At 37.3% G+C, this 24,053-nt stretch overlaps 3 protein-coding genes across 5 annotated transcripts in view; 2 read left to right on the forward strand and 1 right to left on the reverse strand.

The window, feature by feature from the left end:
* LOC125906728 (uncharacterized) overlaps positions 1 to 24,053 on the reverse strand; it is a 363,957-nt gene that overhangs the window by 175,663 nt on the left and 164,241 nt on the right. The window lies entirely within an intron of this gene.
* The window catches only part of LOC120958021 (lachesin), a 234,145-nt gene continuing 214,083 nt past the window's right edge, over positions 3,992 to 24,053 (forward strand). The window contains exon 1 of one of the 3 annotated variants that reach the window (XM_040380582.2): positions 3,992 to 4,344. The gene's annotated coding sequence lies outside the window, so the exon portion shown is untranslated. The remainder of the gene's footprint in view (positions 4,345 to 24,053) is intronic. The other 2 variants (XM_040380575.2, XM_040380561.2) reach the window with 2 other exon arrangements.
* Positions 15,996 to 24,053, forward strand: part of LOC125906744 (uncharacterized) — a 185,444-nt gene continuing 177,386 nt past the window's right edge. Inside the window, exon 1 of the mRNA XM_049607074.1 lies at positions 15,996 to 17,002. Within this exon, the coding sequence (XP_049463031.1) occupies positions 16,151 to 16,804 (654 nt within the window). The 5' untranslated portion in view covers positions 15,996 to 16,150 and the 3' untranslated portion in view covers positions 16,805 to 17,002. The remainder of the gene's footprint in view (positions 17,003 to 24,053) is intronic.

A 24,053-nucleotide genomic window follows, 5' to 3' on the forward strand; every position in this document is an offset into this window, starting at 1 on the left:
ATTCGAACGATTCCGACGTCAAGTTCGATACTCTTACCTTGCACTGCACCCCGTTCATGGTGGCCTCTAACAGCCGGATCAACTTCCTAGGGAAATGGTGCTGCTGCATGATGTTTCATAGCTCATTCCGGTTTATGGTGTCGTAGGCCGCCTTGAAGTCGATGAACAGGTGGTGCGTTGGGATCTGGCGCTCTCGGCACTTTTGGAGGATCTGCCGTAGATTGAAAATTTGATCAGTGGTGGATTTGCCTCCAACAAACCTAGCTTGGTAGCTTGCGACAAAATTTGTAGGAAACAGGATCTGGGACAGGATCTTGTAGGCGGTGTTCAAGGATTGTGATGGCTTGGAAATTCGAGCAATCCAGCCTGTCGCCCTTTTGCAGGCTGGGTGAATAACACCCAGCTTCCATTCCTAACGCTCGCAACACACTTTAAGAATGCTTCGTGTACTTAACGGTAATTTTTATTTTGAAAAAAAAAAACAAGATCATTGACAGGGCTATATGACAGCAATGTCTTGGGTTAACGAAATAAATGTTCAACGAAATTTGTGAAGTTTTTAACAGCCTTTTATAATATCGATACAATTTTCGTTTATTTGGAATGGGTTTGTTTGACATTTTTCTGTTCGTTTTCCGTAAATTGCGTATAAGGATAGAGAAAAGTTTGTTTCATATAATCTTACAAGAAAGATTTTTAAGATTAGTGATTAAAATTCATTTTCAATTTAATTCAATCGAAAGTACCCAATGTTTACTCGGCGAAAAAAGCATAAACCTGGTAAAACCTAAAAAAATACACTTGTTCATATATTTCGTTGAATCTTTAACCGGTTGATATGGATCGCAGTCAACTATGTCTGATTCGTTTTCAGTTACGATTGAATTTTGCTGGTAAATAATGGACACCAAATTTCATTGTAGCACATTGTAGCAGTGACTGCGCGACGCATTAAGCTTATGAGAAAAGGGTGCCCAAGAAACATTTCCCATACCTTTTGCACTTAAACATGTCTTAAAGCGTTCTTTACTATGAGTGTACTGAGTCACATAATTTTAACATGTCTTTTGAAGATGCTTAACAGTATTTAAAGTTGTTAAACCTTTAAAACGTTCTGAAGTCGCTTATAAGACTGTCTGTTAAAACTAAAATTGGAGTTTTGATGGCTGGCTTTAATCATCCTGTAAATGTATTCTTAAGCACGTTTAAAGATTTGTTACTTGAGACTATGACGCTTATAAGACTGTCTGTTTAAAATAAAATTGGAGTTTTTATTTGTGGCTTTAATCGACCTGTAAATGCATTCTTAAGCACGTTTCAAAACTTGTTATTTGAGACTAAGGCATCAATATGAATTATTCTTATTAAATGCATATTAAGTCTTGGATACGCTATTAACGAAAAACATTAATAAGCCGAGTATTTATAACTTCTGCGCAAATTGTATTTTGGAATTTTTAGCCAAACATTTGTTTTCCTTTTGCTTGCAGTGGGTGGTTTTCTCCCCTGCAAACATTATTCGATATATGTCTAAATTTATTCATAAACAAAATTGGATAAAACTGAGCAAATCGCGATTATGCTAACGCATATTTACTACCAGATTCTGCATATCTCTGACTCTGCCTGTACGAGGAGATTCTTAAAAATTATTAATCTGCACATGCGCTTCCTAAAGCTATGTTCGGTTTAAAATGATCTTAGCCACACTTATTGCACTACAAATCAACTGAACTTGTGATCAGGAAAGTCCTTCTGATCTTAAGCCAATTGAATCCATTTTTTTTAATATGATTGTTCATTTATGTGTGCAATATGTGCCATGTTGATATATTGATAAACAAATTCATAGTTTACATGACAATTAAGAAAAAAATGGAAATTTCCAAAATGACCAACACCTCATGTTTTTATGACACTCCTTTTGGTGCAAATTGAGGGTGTTTAAAACGAATCTGTATTTTTTAATAATTTTTTTAAGCTAAAAAGGTGCATATTATTGAGGCGCTTTGATATTTTTCAAATTATGATAATGTATTTCAACAGTGAAATTTTCTTGGCATGAATTTCTGCTCATACGCAAGCGAGATCATCATAAAAAATATAAATACAACACAAAAATTCGCAAATAACCCTCAACCATTATTATGACTTCATATGCAATGCTTCATGGCCATCTCAAGAACATATCCATAGCAATATGTTGTAATTTTGATAGTTTATTTGCGCCTTACGTTTTAAAAGTCTAGAAATGGTTTTAACAACTTAACTTTCAGTCTTAAGTTAGTTTTATTTTAGTCTTATGAGGTGATACGCAACTTTCAAATGAAATGGAAGGCTTAATGAAATAATCTTAGCAACATCGTTAAAACTATGATAAGATTTAAAATGTTCGTTGGGTGAAGCAGATAAATAATTTATTTTTCTGATCAGAACATATGTTAGTTGTGTTTCGGTCATGAAAAGTTTTGTGAAAAGAATAGTTTTACTAGTTTGATACATACAGAATAAAAAAATTATGCAAAAAAGAAAGTTATTCATGTCATTAATTTGATTGATCTGAAGCTCAATCACACCAAACTCATTAATAATCATGCGGCTCTCAAAAAAAAAATCTAAGTATAATTTATACTGCGCTACAACCGAGCGCTCCATAGCTGCGTACAAAACTCCATAGCTGTTTTGAAAACTTCTTCGTAAAATTTGCAATATTTCCCCACAAGCCTGCAAACCTCCATAGCAGCTTGGCAAAAATCCCCTAATCATTATAGAAGTCCATTATAAAATTCGAAATTGAATTATTACGGAGCATTGAACAGATCACAAGCAGTATTATACTTGAAATATTTACCATTTGTAAATATTTAACTCTTTAGATTTTAGATGACTTCTAGCCTTACTGAAAATAACTATCTTTTTTTGCCCTAATGACACATATTTTTGTGCGTTATCTTTATGAATGAGCATGTCATGTGTCGCTATCAATCATACCCACGTGGATAGTATGTGTATTTACACGATAAAGAAGCCAAACAACAGCGAACGATTGACGGGTTGAAAAAAACACTCAAGTTTGTGTCAGTTCTCCATGCGATGCAATTTATCCCGACGTTTTTATTAGCAATCCCGAAGGTGCTACATTTGTAAACGATATGATGCTCTTCATCAGATCAATCAGATGACAGGTATAATCGTATGCACAGTTTATAATATAAACATTTTTGATTCCATCGTACGACGAAATCGCAAGTAACGAGAAGCGGGTCCAGAAAAAAGCGCTGAGAACGGTCATAGCAAAAGATTTGGAACGAATTGAAAAGAGGTCCTGAGAGCAGCCAATTGTAATTGGATTGAAAAGAACGCTGCAAAAGATTCAGATTGATCCTGCTTGGGTTGAATTGAAGGATCGCGGTACGGATGTATCCATACTAGAACAAATAACGCCAGATTCAAGCCGCAACGCTCATCACTACCAGTCATGTATTCTTCGTAGGTAATCTAGGGCACACATGGATTTAAAAGTGCAGTATCATTCGCTGAGATGCCGAAACGCAACTAATTTTCCAGCATATCGCTATACTAAAAAAAGAGCAAAATAAAAACACTTCGTAAAAGTTCTAGCATGTTCGTGTCCGATAGAATCCTCCGACGAATGGCCGAGCTAAGCCTTTCCGATTTTTCGTGTGATTTCGTGTGTTCATATATATGTGTTTAGATTTGGTTCATTTACGTGTCTAAACACGAATTCACGTTTTGTTAAAAAAAAAAAATCAATTCATAGATAGATGAAAACAAACTTAGTAAACCTTCATTCTGTGTTTGTTTTTATCTTGTTTGGGATTAATTTATTTCACCTGTTTTGTAAATGGTCATAATTGCTCGTTCCTGGATAGCAATAAATTGCGCTGAAATTTTATCTCATATATATGTATACATGTTCGTATATTCGGCTTGACGAAAAACGTAGGGAGTTGTACTCGGGTCTTGTTCGGTAAGCTGAACTTGTTCGGTAGGTTTTATTGAAATACGAAGCATATGAAAACGTGCACGAAGTATCTTCGTTTCGCGTTCTCGGTTCATTTGTGTTTTCAGGATGCTTGCAAAACAGTTGCAAACTGGCTGTACGTCACCGCGGTATTAAAAGAAAATTGTGTACTCTTTCAAACGTGTTGTTTCCTACAGAGAAAATTTTAGTGATATATGTTTTCATTTCTAATGAAAGGATCATAACCTTGTGCTGCCTTTATTTACAAAACATACTTCATTTGATACTACAAAAATGCTTAAAAAAATACAGTGCAAGTTGTATTGAGTGTAGAAAGTACGTTTTCTTACTAAAAGCAGGTGCGTCAAAGTCGTTTGTATAACTTATGGTGCGATGCATAACATATTTGATAATATATAATTGCTAAGAATATGTTTAAACATTTGTATTGCATTCGTAACTTGAACCAATTTTTTGTGAAAGCAACATAGTTTAACATTCAAATATGTATCAATCCAAAAATATTGACTTTAAACATTAATGTATTGAATGAAAGATTGAAGTGAATACCACCAACACTAGAGAATAAGAAAAATCAAATTGTATTGAATACATGTGTATCTATGTCACACGTGTTCAAGCAGTAAAGTGTATGTACGCAATCGAGACAATATATTACACCCTTGAACACAGCAAATGTATACAATCCTTGAAAGCAGTATACATGTAAATTAAAGCTATTGTGTTCTTCTGATATCTATGTGAACTTAAACACGGAGCGGATATCCTAGCCAAATGTGTTAGTTCTTGGTACGATGCATGTTTTTAAACGATCAACTTGTCAACAATCAACTGTTACAATTACAATTAAATGAAATTAATATATGCAGTAGAATGCCGCACACGAGACACGATATATTTATATATATCTTTTATAAATAAATAAATAAATATATATCTATATGTATATATATATATATATATATATATATATATATATATATATATATATATATATATATATATATATATATATATATATATATATAAATAAACGGAATGTATCTATATCTTTACTGTCACTGGCAAAATAAAGTGCTCACTACTAGCAACATTTATTGCTTGCATTATGGATTAGTCATATGATGGATTGGAATATGTGCAGTACCACACCAACCATTGGCAGTTATATTGTACCATTCATTCGTCATCGTTCATTGGATTGTGTTTCACTGTGTTAAAATTTTTACTCATATGCCCATAGGACATTTTGACTACAGTCATACGATATATTTTCATACTTTTGATTTTATTTTAGCACGGTGGTTTTGTCAGGCAAGTAGCTAAAAGGATACCATACTTATGGAACCGTGAATACATTAAATCGCAATGTGTGGCCAGGGAGTGATTTTTATATTTGGAGAAGCGGGAAGACTGGTGTGTAAAGTCGCTATTTCACTATGGCTGATAAAGATGAGTGAACACTTTGTAATAATTCAAAAAGGCTAAAACAAACGTATTTCTTCTGGCCCACATCTCACCTAATACAAAAATTGTTTTGATCTCATAACAAATATATGATATACATATATATATATATATATATATATATATATATATATATATATATATATATATATATATATATATATATATATATATATATATATATATATATATATATATATATATATATATATATATATATATATATATATATATATCTAATCAATTAATTTTACCGGACCGGTGGCCACAGCGTATCTCGAACATAAACGAATGTCGAATCTCGTTTTTAGTCAAATTATAGCTAATTTTTGTTACTTTATCTGATTTAAGCTGAAACTTATTCCAGCTGATTACAATGTTTGACCGAAAGGGAATTTATTTTGCATTTGACATGTGATGTGTTAAAAGTACCATATAGAAATAACAATTCAATAACATCGCCTAAATCTAGTGTGGCATATATCGATTTATATATATATATATATATATATATTTATAAAAACCCTTAGTTTCATGGTTGCTGTTCAAATTTTGACTCTAAATCTTGTATAGTGTTGGGTATTCTAAATCGGACACTGTAATCTGCAATGCGAATATTGCATTGTCCATTTTCTCACGTATGTTGATGAAAAGTAATCAGCAAATGCTTGACTGATTTCAACATTACCGGTGTACGATCTTCCGTTCAGAAGCATCATTGATGGAAGTCTGTTACTATCTCGTTTTTGTCGAGCAAAACTAAAAAACGTTCTTGGATCCCTTTTAAATCGGTTTTCTATTTTTCTTACGTAGTTGGCTTAGGCTCGGCGATTAAGTGTCTGGTACAGACGGGCAGCTTTAATAAATATTCTTCTATTGACCTCGTTCTTATGTTGACGGAACATTTTATGGAGTCTTTTTTTCTGTTTTCTCAAGTCTTTTTTTTTTAGTCATGTCTACTATTCCAATAACGGGTAAAGATCATAGCGTTCTAAAGAACTACACACCAATTAGCTTTCTCTGTTGTATGGGAAATATATTCGAAAAACTTTTAGAAAAACGAATAGCTGCTCACTCTAATAGCAACAATATAATTATCAACAATTAGTTTGGTTTCCGCCCTTCCTTTTCCATCACTCATCAAGTCAATATGATGACCAAAAACATCAAACACAATAGACAACACTTAACTCAACCGGAGTGTTGCTGCTTGATTCTGAAAAAGCATTCGATTCTATATATCATGAAGGGCTAGTCTAAAAACTCATAAGATTTAACTATCCAAGATATCTAATCAATATAATACATTCATTTATCGCTAACCGGCAGACCAACATTCCCGTAGCACATTTCACATCGAACCCATACACACCGTTGGCAGGTGTACCCCAAGGCAGCACACTGTCACCATTATTATTTAACATATACATATCGGACATTCCAATAATGAGCAACTGCGAGCAATACTTATATGCAGATGATTTTGCATTGTCATTTACCGCTAACAATCCAAAAGCCATTATTAAAAATCTTGACATTGGCCTAAAGAAGTACGCGCGATACTGCAAAAAATGGAAATTCAAGTTAAACGAAACGACAACCGAAGCTTAATTCTTCACGCGAAATACTTGCCATCGTAAGCTACCCAATTCTAGACCCATGATCAACAATAATCCAATTGGATGGAAGGATTTTATCAAATATTCGGGAGAATAGGGTAAATGTACCAATAGTGGTACAAATTGTAGTGGTACAAATGTGTTTATGGATTTAAATTGTTAGGAAGGTAAATTCTTGAATATATTAACACGTAGCAATTGGAATATGTTTTATCTTTGCAATCACAATCATTTTTGCCATAAATCACATCATATTTACGAAAAAATACATATTTTTATGACTGCTTCGTTGTACCTATAATGATGGTATGGTTCCTATAATTGTCGTATTGTGTTTTTATAGTGGTGGTAAACAAAGATACCTCCAAAACAGTTTATAATATCAATGGAACTTAGTTTTGAAGCTGTTTTCGTATGAATAGCAAGGATTACTGCCATTATTTCGATTTCTTACATAATTTGATCGTAAAACATGTATGAATTTGGTTGATGAAAATACCCACACCCGGTTGACCTGTCGTCAATCCACACCCAGAAGAGAAAGCTTGATTTGTGGCCGATTTTTCACTCAGCCAAAAAAGCGAATTTAGGCCTTTGTTTGGTAAATTACTTACACAAAACACATTTGTGTTGCTTATATCAATGAAAACTGTACGACAAGTCAAATGGTCGAAAAAAATCTAAAATGTCGTGTTTTTATTGATTTTATAACTAAGACCACTATAGGAACATGCCTATTTTACGTACCTGTAATGGCACTATGGTAATAAACATTTAAAAATGCATAAATATGGTCAAAAGGCAAATAATTATAGTAAAACAATAACATTAAATAACAGTTATGTTGAAAACTATTAATTGCGTGGTTATGTGGTCTTTTAGAACGTTAATAGAAATATGAGTTTCGTTATGAAATCCTATGGATTTTGGAAAAATGTTGACACAAAATAATGGATTGTTCGGTCACTATGTAACGGAATGGCCCCATTTAACTTTTAAACCCTTTGTGAAAGGCCAGAGATCATTTGACACTAACGTAAATAACTTAATTACTTTTAATTTATTGTGTGCAACACATTTTAGTGCAATACCACCACTATTGGTACTACCATCACTATAGGTACGTTTACCCTGTCTAGACAAACGACTGACATTCAAAACTCACACAAACATCTTGAGTGTTAAATGCGAAAACATGTTGAAGACGCTTTGTTGTTTCATAGGAAACAAAATAACTCTCTAAGAAACTCTTTATTTTCCTCAATAGGAAATCAAAACTTAATTTAAAAAAATAAGTTATTTTGTACAGAGAATTAAAACTCCCATATATAATTTACGCTTCACCAGTATGGTCAAATTGTGCGGATTATCATAAGTTGACACTTCAAAGAATACAAAACAAATTTCTTAAAGTTTGCTCATTTCTCAATTGCTCATAGATTGTAATATATCCACAATATCCTGTAAATTATCATTGTTAAAATTTATAAATAATGTAAAATGCTCATTTAACACACATCCATTTCGGAGAGAATTATGCATTTAGCCAGTTAGAGTTAAGACGTAAATCTAATTTAGATTGTAAATATTACTAGCAAATTTAGTGTGTAAAATTTATTTTTAAGTTTAGAATAGTGTTACGTTAATTTCTTCTTTCACATTAGGATTTTTTGCAAAGCACTTTTCCGTTATAATTTTTCGTTCCTGACTGTATAAGCTAAGCAAAGCAGCGAAAAATCAGCCTACAGCTACCTAAATCAATCACATCAAAGAGGAGAGAAGCTTATTTCGGGCCCATTATAGTAAAATATGACGGAGCAAATGTATGAACATCTTATAAATATGGAAATAAATCAACTTACTAACTAACTAAACATCATCGCAAAATACAAATAACATATTTTAGGATGGTTTCATAGAAATGCATTTTTTACCGAATTTTAAAAAAGTGTTATTATAACTTTTTATAGGCTTTATAACATTCACAAGGTTCATTCACAAAATATAGTTTTAAAAAAATAAAATATGTACCACTATGTACCAATAGTGGTGCAATTTGTAGTGGTGCCGATGAGTTTTAATGGAGTTAAAGTGTCAGGAAGGACAATTTCTGAATATTTTAACACATACCAATTGGAATATGTTTAATCTTCGCAATCACAACCATTTTTACAATGAAATACATCAAATTTACGAAAAAATACATATCTTTGTGACTGCTTCGTTGTACCTATAATGGTGGTATGGTTCCTATAGTCGTCGTATTGTGTTCCTATAGTGGTGGTAAACAAAGATGCATCAAAAACGGTGTATAATATCAATGGAACTTAGTTTTGAAGCTGTTTTCGTATGAATAGCAAGGATTACTGCCATGATATTGGTTTCTTGCGTAATTTGATCGTAAAAAAATGTATAAATTTGATCAATTAAACTATTGACAAAAGTACTGCATCACACCTGTCGTCAACCTACACCCGGAAGAGTGTGCTTGATTTGAAGTCAATTTTTCATTCAGCCATACAAGCGAATTTTGGCCTTTTTTTCAGTGAAAACAGTACGACATGTCAAAAATATCCTCGAAAAAATCTAAAACGAACTGTTTTTATTTATTTTATAACTATAACCACTAAAGGAACATGCCTGTTTGGTGTACCTATAATGGCACTATGGTGAAAAACACTTAAAAATGCATAAATATGGTCAAAAGGCAAATAATTATAGTAAAACAATAACATTTCATAACAGTTAGGTTGAAAAACTAGTAATTGCGTGGTTATGTGGTAATTTAGAACGTTAACAGAAAAATAAGTTTCGTTATGAAATCCTAAGGATTTTGGAAAAATGTTGACACATTTCACAAAATAATGGATTTTTCGGTCACTAAATAACGGAATGGCCCCATTTAACTTTTAAAACCTTTGTCAAAGGCTAAAGGCTGAAAAATTGACTTCAAATCAAGCACACTCTTCCGGGTGTAGGTTGACGACAGGTGTGATGCAGTACTTTTGTCAATAGTTTAATTGATCAAATTTATACATTTTTTTTACGATCAAATTACGCAAGAAACCAATATTATGGCAGTAATCCTTGCTATTCATACGAAAACAGCTTCAAAACTAAGTTCCATTGATATTATACACCGTTTTTGATGCATCTTTGTTTACCACCACTATAGGAACACAATACGACGACTATAGGAACCATACCACCATTATAGGTACAACGAAGCAGTCACAAAGATATGTATTTTTTCGTAAATTTGATGTATTTCATTGTAAAAATGGTTGTGATTGCGAAGATTAAACATATTCCAATTGGTATGTGTTAAAATATTCAGAAATTGTCCTTCCTGACACTTTAACTCCATTAAAACTCATCGGCACCACTACAAATTGCACCACTATTGGTACATAGTGGTACATATTTTATTTTTTTAAAACTATATTTTGTGAATGAACCTTGTGAATGTTATAAAGCCTATAAAAAGTTATAATAACACTTTTTTAAAATTCGGTAAAAAATGCATTTCTATGAAACCATCCTAAAATATGTTATTTGTATTTTGCGATGATGTTTAGTTAGTTAGTAAGTTGATTTATTTCCATATTTATAAGATGTTCATACATTTGCTCCGTCATATTTTACTATAATGGGCCCGAAATAAGCTTCTCTCCTCTTTGATGTGATTGATTTAGGTAGCTGTAGGCTGATTTTTCGCTGCTTTGCTTAGCTTATACAGTCAGGAACGAAAAATTATAACGGAAAAGTGCTTTGCAAAAAATCCTAATGTGAAAGAAGAAATTAACGTAACACTATTCTAAACTTAAAAATAAATTTTACACACTAAATTTGCTAGTAATATTTACAATCTAAATTAGATTTACGTCTTAACTCTAACTGGCTAAATGCATAATTCTCTCCGAAATGGATGTGTGTTAAATGAGCATTTTACATTATTTATAAATTTTAACAATGATAATTTACAGGATATTGTGGATATATTACAATCTATGAGCAATTGAGAAATGAGCAAACTTTAAGAAATTTGTTTTGTATTCTTTGAAGTGTCAACTTATGATAATCCGCACAATTTGACCATACTGGTGAAGCGTAAATTATATATGGGAGTTTTAATTCTCTGTACAAAATAACTTATTTTTTTAAATTAAGTTTTGATTTCCTATTGAGGAAAATAAAGAGTTTCTTAGAGAGTTATTTTGTTTCCTATGAAACAACAAAGCGTCTTCAACATGTTTTCGCATTTAACACTCAAGATGTTTGTGTGAGTTTTGAATGTCAGTCGTTTGTCTAGACAGGGTAAACGTACCTATAGTGATGGTAGTACCAATAGTGGTGGTATTGCACTAAAATGTGTTGCACACAATAAATTAAAAGTAATTAAGTTATTTACGTTAGTGTCAAATGATCTCTGGCCTTTCACAAAGGGTTTAAAAGTTAAATGGGGCCATTCCGTTACATAGTGACCGAACAATCCATTATTTTGTGTCAACATTTTTCCAAAATCCATAAGATTTCATAACGAAACTCATATTTCTATTAACGTTCTAAAAGACCACATAACCACGCAATTAATAGTTTTCAACATAACTGTTATTTAATGTTATTGTTTTACTATAATTATTTGCCTTTTGACCATATTTATGCATTTTTAAATGTTTATTACCATAGTGCCATTACAGGTACGTAAAATAGGCATGTTCCTATAGTGGTCTTAGTTATAAAATCAATAAAAACACGACATTTTAGATTTTTTTCGACCATTTGACTTGTCGTACAGTTTTCATTGATATAAGCAACACAAATGTGTTTTGTGTAAGTAATTTACCAAACAAAGGCCTAAATTCGCTTTTTTGGCTGAGTGAAAAATCGGCCACAAATCAAGCTTTCTCTTCTGGGTGTGGATTGACGACAGGTCAACCGGGTGTGGGTATTTTCATCAACCAAATTCATACATGTTTTACGATCAAATTATGTAAGAAATCGAAATAATGGCAGTAATCCTTGCTATTCATACGAAAACAGCTTCAAAACTAAGTTCCATTGATATTATAAACTGTTTTGGAGGTATCTTTGTTTACCACCACTATAAAAACACAATACGACAATTATAGGAACCATACCATCATTATAGGTACAACGAAGCAGTCATAAAAATATGTATTTTTTCGTAAATATGATGTGATTTATGGCAAAAATGATTGTGATTGCAAAGATAAAACATATTCCAATTGCTACGTGTTAATATATTCAAGAATTTACCTTCCTAACAATTTAAATCCATAAACACATTTGTACCACTACAATTTGTACCACTATTGGTACATTTACCCTATTCTCCCGAATATTTGATAAAATCCTTCCATCCAATTGGATTATTGTTGATCATGGGTCTAGAATTGGGTAGCTTACGATGGCAAGTATTTCGCGTGAAGAATTAAGCTTCGGTTGTCGTTTCGTTTAACTTGAATTTCCATTTTTTGCAGTATCGCGCGTACTTCTTTAGGCCAATGTCAAGATTTTTAATAATGGCTTTTGGATTGTTAGCGGTAAATGACAATGCAAAATCATCTGCATATAAGTATTGCTCGCAGTTGCTCATTATTGGAATGTCCGATATGTATATGTTAAATAATAATGGTGACAGTGTGCTGCCTTGGGGTACACCTGCCAACGGTGTGTATGGGTTCGATGTGAAATGTGCTACGGGAATGTTGGTCTGCCGGTTAGCGATAAATGAATGTATTATATTGATTAGATATCTTGGATAGTTAAATCTTATGAGTTTTTAGACTAGCCCTTCATGATATATAGAATCGAATGCTTTTTCAGAATCAAGCAGCAACACTCCGGTTGAGTTAAGTGTTGTCTATTGTGTTTGATGTTTTTGGTCATCCTATTGACTTGATGAGTGATGGAAAAGGAAGGGCGGAAACCAAACTAATTGTTGAGAATTATATTGTTGCTATTAGAGTGAGCAGCTATTCGTTTTTCTAAAAGTTTTTCGAATATATTTCCCATACAACAGAGAAAGCTAATTGGTGTGTAGTTCTTTAGAACGCTATGATCTTTACCCGTTATTGGAATAGTAGACTTGACTAAAAAAAAAAGACTTGAGAAAACAGAAAAAAAGACTCCATAAAATGTTCCGTCAACATAAGAACGAGGTCAATAGAAGAATATTTATTAAAGCTGCCCGTCTGTACCAGACACTTAATCGCCGAGCCTAAGCCAACTACGTAAGAAAAATAGAAAACCGATTTAAAAGGGATCCAAGAACGTTTTTTAGTTTTGCTCGACAAAAACGAGATAGTAACAGACTTCCATCAATGATGCTTCTGAACGGAAGATCGTACACCGGTAATGTTGAAATCAGTCAAGCATTTGCTGATTACTTTTCATCAACATACGTGAGTAACTCGCCACCAGTCACTAATGCTGTTACGTCCAACCTGATGCTGCCGACATTCCTCTTCCTGTTCTGTCTGAAGCTGACATTGCCTCGGCTATCAACGAGTTGAAGCTTTCATTCGCTACTGGGCCTGACGCTATACCCAGTGCTATTTTCAAATGCTGCAGAGATGCTTTAACTCCTGTCTTGACCACATGGTTCAACAAGTCTTTGCAGCAGAAACGCTTCCTTCAAGCATGGAAATCTTCATTCATGTTCCCGGTTTACAAAAATGGAAATAGAAATGACATATGTAATTACCGTGGTATTTATATGTTATGTGCAGTCAGCAACATTTTTGAGATCACCATTTCGAAACACCTATCAAGTGGTTTTAAAAATATAATCTCCAATGATCAGCACGGCTTTCTACCTAACCGCTCAATTGAAACAAACCTTCTCTCTTTATTGAGCACCTGCTATCCTGCAATAGACAATGGTAAACAGGTAGACGTAATCTACACCGACTTCAGTGCTGCCTTTGACTCCGTAAATCACTCAATGCTAATTTCAAAACTATCAAGCTACGGAGTAAATGGGGCGCTAGTTCATTGGCTCTCCTGTTATTTAAGTGATAGGCATATAACAGTGAATATTTCCTCCTCTATATCTGCACCATTCACCAACACGTCCGGGGTCCCACAAGGCAGTATTCTCGGACCTATTCTTTTTAACATTTTCATAAACGATGTTATTTATGTTATACCAGATTGCGAAAAATTGTTTTATACAGATGATATGAAAATGTTTCTACCGATTTCAGATCAAACCTATTGTTTTACTCTTCAAAAATGCTTAGCTCGATTTAACTCATGGTGTAATTCAAATTGTATGCGTCTCAACATATCTAAATGCTCTGTTATATCCTACACTAGAAAAAGAACCCCCATTGTTTACGATTATAAAATTGATGATAGATCAGTGCCGCGTAAAAATGTGATTCGCGATTTAGGCGTCCATTTAGATAGCAGACTAACGTTACAGAACCACTATGAAGCAATACTTTCAAAAGCCTTCCGTTTGTTAGGATTCATTTTGCGTGTTGCGAAAGACTTCAAAGATCCATTCAGTATAAAAGCTCTGTATTGTGCAATTGTCCGTCCTACCTTAGAATTCGCTAGTATTATTTGGACTCCGACACAGCAATATTTAATAGATAGGCTAGAATCGGTCCAACGCAAGCTCACTCGTTCATTGTTTTACCATCTCCCGTGGTCTCGTAATTCTGTTTGTCCCTCTTACCGTACAAGGTGCCTGTTATTTGGACTAGAACCTCTGCAACATAGAAGAAAGACGGCGCAGTGCTTATTTATACACAAACTTGTTACCGGATCTTTAGACGCCCCGTCAATTCTGAGTAAATTGAACTTTCAGGCCCCCAGTAGAATGTTAAGAACCAGGACATTATTTAACATATAATTCAGATCGACTAATTTTGGATCTAACGATCCTTAAAAATGATAAGTGCCTATAACTCGCTAGGAAACAATGTCGACTTGAACTCAAACTTAAACAATTTACAGACCTTTTTACATAGCTTACAGGGTTTCCCACGATTTATTGGTTGATTCCCATCAATTTTTGGTGGGTTCCCATGTTTGTTTGGTGCGTTCCCACGATTTTTTGGTCGTTTCCCAGATTTTTTTGGTGCAATTGTATTGAAATCCAATCGAAAAATACCAATAAATTATGGGAACGAACCAAAAATCTATGGGATACGACCAAAAAATCGTGGGAACGCACCAAAAAATCATGGGAACTGACCAATAAATCGAGGGAAACCCTGTAATATGACGCTTCCACAGTTTATGTTGTTTTTTTATTTTTATATGGTTGATTGACAGTTAAACTTGTTATGTTTTTTGATGCGTTTTTGTTAGCACTGTTCTTTAGCATTAACTATAGAAATAAGTATGTTATGTAAGCTTATGCCAGCTGGATAACTTTCGGAATAAATAATAATAATAATAATAATAATAATAATAAAAGTAATAACTTTAGCTATTTTTCAAGTTTTTGGAAAGCAACCAAGTTTCAGACAACCATTAAGTATAACGTTTAGGCAAATTATGGCTTTCCTGGATAACCTTTTGATTCCATGATTATTTACCTGTTCGTGTCCTTTAGATTTTTATGGTTTTTAGTTGTCGTAAAATTATATCAATTTCATTCTGTCGCCAACTACGAAGCGAATCGGACGTTCTCGATACGCGCTCCAGGTGGATGATTACGACCAAAGTCAAGCCACTGACCCCACCATACACACCACGAAGATTTACGAACGCTTAGTTGAACGTGAAGCGATCTGTGCTTTATGTGCGTAATAAGCGTACAGTGCGTAGTGTACTGTGTTAAGTGTGTGTAGTGTATGTGATTGTCCGTGTGTTACCCGTTTGAGAGTGTTGAGCGACAATACAGGTGCATACGGCACGCATCTCTTGTGCTCGCATTTTTGTGCGTTGGCATCTCGCGCGCTCGCATTTGGAAGAGCGCGTTCTCCTCTCATTTGTCCTGTGTTCGGTAAGAGCTCCTCTCTTATCCTACTATCCTTGTCCTTCACGCGGTTGAATTGTTGGATCGGGCTTTTCCATGGAGGCGGAGCCCATGGATGAATCCGACGAAGGCTTCAGTACAGTGAAGCGTAAAAGTTCCGACCCAGGGCAGATAGCGAAGAAAAAGGTTTCTAATGAACCTTTAGCCCCAACATCGCGAGATGCTACCTCCAAAGAGGAGGTAAAACCAAGGGCAAAAGCGTACCACACTTCTTTTAACAGAGCACTAAAAGTGTTCTTCATGCCCCGTAACAAGCCGCTTGATGTTAGATCGATCACAGCATCGATCTACAAGAAATTCCCAGGTGTTTTGGACGTTATTCGACTGCATCCTAAAAAGTTGCGTGTCACCGCAAAGGACCGGGTGCAAGCCAATGCTATCGTGGCTGATCCGGACGAGGCGGAGGATTACCGGGTGTATATTCCCGGGGGATTGGTGGAAGTCATCGGTGTGGTAGATGACTTTGAATACCCCTTAGAGGATATCCTTCAGTACGGACAAGGGGCATTCCTTTACCAATCCTTGCCTCATGTCAAGGTCCTCGAAGTGAAAAAAATGTACGCTTCGAAAATTTTTGACGAAAAGAAGGTGGTCCGTGAGACTTTCTCACACCGGATCACTTTCGAGGGAACTGTACTGCCGAACACGTTGTACTCCGAGGGTCTGCGGGTACAGTATCGGACAGAATGATAGGACCCTAGTGTTTTCAACGCAGCATGCACCCGTTGGGACAGGTTTATGTGTGGTTTGTGTGTTTGTGTTTGTGTGTGTGTGCATGTGTGTGTATGTGTGTATGTAAATGTGTGTGTGTGTGCATCTGTGTGTGTGTGTGGGTGTGTATGTATGTTTGAATGTGTATTGGTGTGTGTGTGTTTGTTTCACAAGTATGTCGTTTCGGATAGATTTGTTAGTAGTTTTTTTGTGTTTTGGGTTAGGTTTTTGTTGTAATTAGCAGGACCACCGCCCTCGCCAGCAGTGATCCCCATTCAAAAATGCAATAAGCTCAGTTTTTGATCTTATTGCCGTCGCCCACGATGACATTTATCATGCGTTGACGCATCGACATCACCAGATTCTGGATCGTTTTAGGTGGAATTTTGCTCCACACCTCTTGCATGTGATCGAAGAGGTGATCCAGATCTTCCGGTATGTTTTTACCCAGCCTCTTCTTGAATATTGCCCAGAGGTTCTTAATGGGATTGAGATCCGGGCTAAGGGCTGGCCACTTCATTGTTTTGACATTGTTGTCAGCAAGCCAAGTTTGACAGTCCCGGAAGTATGCTTAGAATCGTTGTCTTGCATAAACATCCAAGACCGAGGAAGGTTCTTCCTAGCATGCGATAGCAAATGAGTATCAAGAATGTCTCGATACCCAAAACGATTTAAATTACCGTGGATTCGAACCAACGGACCCATCCCATAGTAGGAGAAGCATCCCCACACCATGAGACTACCACCGCCATGCTTGAAAGTTTTGAAGCAGTACTTCGGATCAAGAGCACAATTAACAGGGCGCCGAACCAACCTGCGTCCGTCCGACCCCTGTCGATTGAATTTCGACTCGTCTGACCACAAAACCCTGCGCCAATCCTCCTCATCGAAGAACATGTGCTCAATTGCAAATAACACCCGTGCGTTTTTATGCGCAGGTGTTAAATTGGGCACTTTGCGTGGCACTCGCGCGAGTAGCCCGGCACTGACCAATCTTCGCTGAACTGTTCTCGGCGTCACCGCCAATTTCAGTCTGCCTCGGATCTCTGGTGCCGAGCTAAACGGATGTTTCTTCGATATGTTTACGATCTTACGGTCTTCCTCCGCCGTGGTCTTCCGAGGACGTCCGGGTGACTTGCGCGTTTCGGTTGTCCGAAGCGCGTTTGCCACAAAGGTGCGCGATCGTTCCATCACGAACTCGATCGTTCTGCGCTTAATGCCAGCAGCCGCCATTCGCTTAATGATATGGCGCTGATAATCGGTACAATGTTTACCTCGACCCATTGTTACTAAAATTGCTTGCTTAGACCGTCAAGAACACACTGGTTAAAAACTTGGACACGACTGATGCCGTGCACTGCCTGCGTTCTGCTTTTATACGCGATGAATCACATCGTTGTCGAGCAGCAAAAAAGCGTATTGATAAAAACTATCAATGAGTAAGCGAGTGAGCATCTACCCATTCCAAACCAGAACAGGCCAACGAAAAACGCTCATTGAAAAGAACACCTGCGCTCTTGCTCAATGCACACACAAAGTTTCCCATGCGCACACAACGTTTAACGCAGAGATGCACGCATGCCTTTCAATGGCGTGCACTGGTGAAACACCTGTGAGGGAATGCCGAGTTCATTGCTATTGTGCGCGTTTTCATTTCGCACCGGTGTCGTATTCACATTCATGAAACAGCACACCTGCGTTCTCGTCCGAGGAACAAGCGCTGCTGTCGATGCAAACTTTAGCTTTTATCCAAGTGTGAACACACGCTGTTTCACATGATAACACACATAAACAGAATGCTTGCAACGCAATATGAAACCATGTCAAGCTACGTTTCTTCAGACAAAAACCCGCACACACACACACACACACACACACACACACACACACACACACACACACACACACACACAAACACAAGTAACGTGGCAAAACAAGTGCACGGTGCGTTGAAAACACCAGGGTTCTATCTTAATGTCCGATACTGTACCCATCCGTCGACCCTTTGTTACAAAGGTGGCAACCTGCTCTAAATGCAGCCAGATTGGGCATTCCGAGCCCTACTGTACCAACGCTGTTAGGTGCGGTAAGTGCAAAGGACCGCATTCTACGACAGAATGCAAGGCTGACACCCAAAAGTGCGTCCATTGCAAACAGGAATGGCACGGGTGTCTACTTGCACAATGTACCGCAAAAAGCAGGCCGAGCATAAAAAAGCAGTCCTTTATAATTCAACGAGGTCATTCGCCGTTGTTTTGAAGATAACCTCGGAAGTGAATCCGTTCGATACACTCTCACTTTTTCAGGGTAATGAACCGTTGTCTAATCTGGTCCCTCTAACAGGAGTGAAAAGATCAATTACACCGAGGCTGTCAATCAAAGGGATCCGGAAAAACAAAATTGTTCCCCCTATAAAGGGACTTCGACGTCACGTTAATGCGACCCAACGCCAATCCCGGGGTCCCATGCCCCCACGTGATGTTCGTACTCGTCCACCTTCCCGTCACCCTCCTAATCTTAGCAATCTGCCTTTTCCTAGTGAACCCAGATCTTTCTCCAGGCAATCCCTCCCAAGCCTGACAGAGATTTGGCCCTCCTAGACTCCTTTTCCCTCCTGGAACCCCTTTCCGGGCTGTTCCCTTTGGCATTTCCTTTCCCTTTGGCATTTCAAGAGGTATGGACAGGCAATGGTTATCAAATTGGCCATGTCTAAGTATGATGGTCCGCTTGGATGATTAATGCCTCCAATGATATACTATACTACAATGGAACTGCAGAAGTTTGTTGGGAAAAATTGATTCTATAACTCTTGTGTGTGAGTTATCAATTAACATTTATTGCGTCCTGTCTCAATAACGGTCAGCGACCAAAGAGATCGAGCTAAGGGCCGCATGTCCTTAGTTCCCTAATTCTCACTCCGGTTGGCCGGTTGGAACCATGGCCTAACTCGATTCAGTGGAAGGTTGAGGTGCACAGCGACAGGTAGCGTACCTGCTATAATTTGTTGCCTGCTAGGCGAAGATCGCTAGAACTGGTCTAACGCGAATCGAACGGTTAGAACTGGTCTAACGCCGTAACGGTCACTACAGAACCCCCCACCAGTGACGGAGTCACGAGATGAAATTGATATGAGCGTTAAAGGCGAAATCGCACCTCTCCAACCACCTCTCCACTCTGCCTGATCTTTGGTATGCTTGACGAGCGGTATGCTGGTTTCAGGCGATCTATTGAGATAGACTCGTTTTTCCTTTCCTATTGATTATAAATTTTTTTCTGAAACGCCGAACCACGTCGAATGGTCCTTCGTAAGGAGCTTGCAGTCCAGTTTTAACTTTGTCCACTCGTGCAAAAACTTGTTCGCAATCATTTAGATTTTTAGGAACATAGGGAGTGATCGAAGTTTTTTGTGTAGTGGCTGTAGGCTTCAAAGTTTGAAATGCCTTTTTCAGATTAACGATGAAGTCAGGGAGATCTTCTGAGTTGTTTTTAGAGAATGGTACAGATACTTCAGCTGGGAGCCTAAGGCTCTGGCCGTACACCATCTCTGCTGGTGATCCCTTAATGTCGTCTTTAAAAGACAGCCTAATACCTAACAAGACCAATGGTAATCGTCTCATCCATCGAATGGAGTCTTCACTTGCCATGATAGCACCTTTTATTTGTTGGTGAAATCTTTCGACCATCCCATTTGATTGTGGGTGGTATGCTGTGGTCTTAATGTGATGGGCCCCAAGGAGCTTGGTTAGCTCCTGAAATAGTTTAGAGATAAATTGTCTTCCACGGTCTGTTGTGATGGTTTCAGGGCATCCAAAACGCGAGACATAATTGTCGACAAATGTTTTTGCGATGGTAGCTGCTGACATATCTGCCATTGGATAGCACTCTGGCCATCTTGTAAATCTATCTACTATTGTGAGTAGGTGGCACATGTCTTCCGAAGGAGGTAGAGGACCAACGATGTCGATGTGGATGTGGTCAAACCTGCCTTTTGGAATATCGAAAGTTTCCAATGGCAAGTGAGTATGGCGTGTTATTTTGGCTTTTTGGCATCCAATACAGGCACGTGTCCAATCTCCCACGTCCTTGTTCATGGATGGCCAAAAATAACGATCGGTTATAAGCTTTCTAGTAGCCCGAATGTCAGGATGTGAGTTATTGTGGAGGATTTGGAATGTAAGCTTGCGCAGAGACAAGGGAACATACACGCGTTGTCTTCCTCTCGAAGACTCTATAAATAGCTTAACATTGTTTGAAGATATTTGTGTCAGTTTATATTTAGTTTTTCTGTTCTGTTTTTCCAACCATATTTTTAAATGTGAATCTTTCTTTTGCTCTTTTGAGAAAGTTTGATCCGTTAACGCCGTTATGGAATCCATGCCCCCAATCCTAGATAAGGCGTCCGCTACTACATTGCTCTCTCCCCCAATGTACTGTATGTCAGATGTGTACTGGGAGATGAAGTCGAGATGTCGACTTTGTCGCGGAGACTTTTCAGCCTTGGATTTTAACGCCATTTTTAGAGTTTTGTGGTCTGTTAACACCGTAAAGTCTCTCCCTTCGAGATAATGCCGAAAATGTGTGATTCCTAGGAAAATGACAAGTAGTTCTCTAGCAAAGGTTGAGTATCTCTGTTCGGTTGGTGTTAGTGTTTTTGAGAAAAACGCCAATGGTTGACTTTCACCATTAAGATTTTGTTGTAGTACTGCACCAACTGCATAGTTAGAAGCGTCGGTAGTGAGAGAATAGTTGGCATTACTCTGTGGATGAGCTAACATGGTTGCATTTGATAGGTCATGTTTTACTTGAAGTACTGCTTGTTCACATTCTTTTGACCATTCAAAATTTTGTTTACTCTTTTTGCCATTGTGCTCAGCGATGAGTTGATACAAGGGTCTCAACTTATCGGAAACCTGTGGAATAAATCGATGGTAGTACTTTTTCATTCCTACCCATCGCTGAAGTTGTTTAACGGATGACGGAGAGGGAAATTTTGTAATGACCTCTACCTTAGAAGAAGAAGGAGTTATTCCTTTTTCAGAAATGTTGTGGCTAAGGAAATCCAACGATGATACGCCAAGAACACATTTAGATGACTTTATTTTTATGTCATGACTAGCCAGCCGATGGAACACTTTATGTAAATGTTCAATGTGCATTTCATTCGTCGGACTAGCTATAAGGATGTCGTCAATATAGACAAACACAAATTCCAGATCTCTGAAAATGCTATTCATGAATCTTTGGAAAGTTTGGCTCGCGTTCCTTAGACCAAATGGCATTCTTAGGAACTCAAACAATCCGAATGGAGTGGTGATAGCAGTTTTGTGGACATCTTCCTCGGCAATAGGAATAAGGTGGTACGCCCGTACAATGTCCAATTTTGAGAAAAATTTGCACCCATGCAAGTTCATGGTGAAATCTTGCACGTATGGTATGGGATATCGGTCGGGTGTGGTTATGGCGTTCAGTCGTCGATGGTCGCCACATGGTCGCCAGTCGTGATCTGCTTTGGGAACCATATGCAGTGGCGAAGAAGCTGGAGAAGAATAAGGCCGGCAAATAACTAAGTTCAGCATATGCTGAAACTCTGCCTGGGCAATCTTAAGTTTCTTCGGTTCCAGACGACGAGGCTTAGCAAATGGTAGAGAGCCTTTTGTTTCAATGTAGTGTGAAACAGAATGACTGACTGGTGTGTTGTAGTCAGGGGGCTCGATCAACGAAGGGTATTGTCGTAAGACTTCACCGAACTCATTTGCTTCCACAGAAAAATGTTTTGGTGTGGGAGTGTCCACTGTCGCTATAGTAGCTTTTGACACAAGATTTGTGGTTGGATCAATTAGGCGCCGTTCCTTAAGATCAACTAATAAACCGTGTTTATGAATAAAGTCAGCTCCTATTATAGGACGATGCACCGCTGCTATAACGAAAGTATAAGTGAAAGACCGCCTCAATCCCAGAGATACCTGTATTAACTTGGTGCCATATGTAGCAATGGTACTGCCATTGGCTGCAGCTAATATGTGGTCAGTTGGTTTGGCTACAGTGCCTACCAAATTTTGTGGAATGACGGATACGTCAGCTCCGGTATCTATAAGAAATGTGAATAAAGTAATCTCATCATTGATGAAGAGACGACGTGAGGAGCTTAAAATTGCTCGTGGGCTATCCGTCAACGCTTCGGAGCAAATTAGTTTTTTTGAAGAGATAAATTGTTCCATCCCTGCGTTGAATGAAAATTGCAAGGATTGATACACTTTTTCGCGTACCGTCCATATTTGTGGTGGTACCAACATAGTGGACCTTCTCCCTGTTGTGAGGGTGTGTTGTTCCTATTTCGCGATTTTGAGCGTTTTCTCTGTCGTCCCCTCCGCTGATGATTAGAATTGACAGCCATTTGGTGAATCATGTATCGCAGCTCCGATATTTCTTGACGAATATCGTCAGTCACATAATTGTGCGAAAAATGCTTTGGGTTATATTCAATTGCAGAAACGCTACCTGAATTGGTGCATTCCCAGAGTCTATCAGCGATTTTCATTTGCTCATCGTGGTCCTTAGAATCGACTGCTACCTCAATGGATTTGGGTAATCTCGATTTCCACAACTTTTGTATAAGTGTAGCAGAGATATCAGCCGAACCACCCGCGAGCTGCACCATGTGCCGATAAAGCTCGGATGGTGACCTGTCACCCATCTCTACGTGATATAAAAGTTTCGAAAGTCGGGCCTCCTCACTGGTTGAAAGGCGACTTAAAACCTGTTCCTTCAAATGAGTGTATGGTGTTTTTTCATGTGCCTTGATAACATCCTTAGCGAAAGTTTGCTTAGGAAGAGCGCCTATTAGATACGAGTATCGGGTACGCTCCCTTGTAATTTGAGATACCTCAAACTCAGCCTCCGCCTGAGCAAACCAAATTTCAGGCATATCATCCCAGAATGGGGGTAGCTTGGTGGCGATGCGCTCTACCTGTGGCACTGATGTGGGGTTGTGCGCCGTGCTGGCACTAGGCCTCTCAACCTCCCGTTCTAATGTCATGTTATACAATTCAAATTTTATGTGTATGTGAATTAAGATAAAAATTTAACGCAAAAAAAATATAATGAAAATTTAAGCGAGTAATAAAAATATAAAGGAAATACGATAATGGAAAAAAATATACCAGAAAATGAAATTGAACAATAAAAATAAGATAAAAAATCTAACTGCTAATCCTAGCACTATCTTAAT

The sequence above is a fragment of the Anopheles coluzzii genome, chromosome X, assembly GCF_943734685.1.
Source record: "Anopheles coluzzii chromosome X, AcolN3, whole genome shotgun sequence".
Lineage (NCBI taxonomy): Eukaryota > Metazoa > Arthropoda > Insecta > Diptera > Culicidae > Anopheles > Anopheles coluzzii.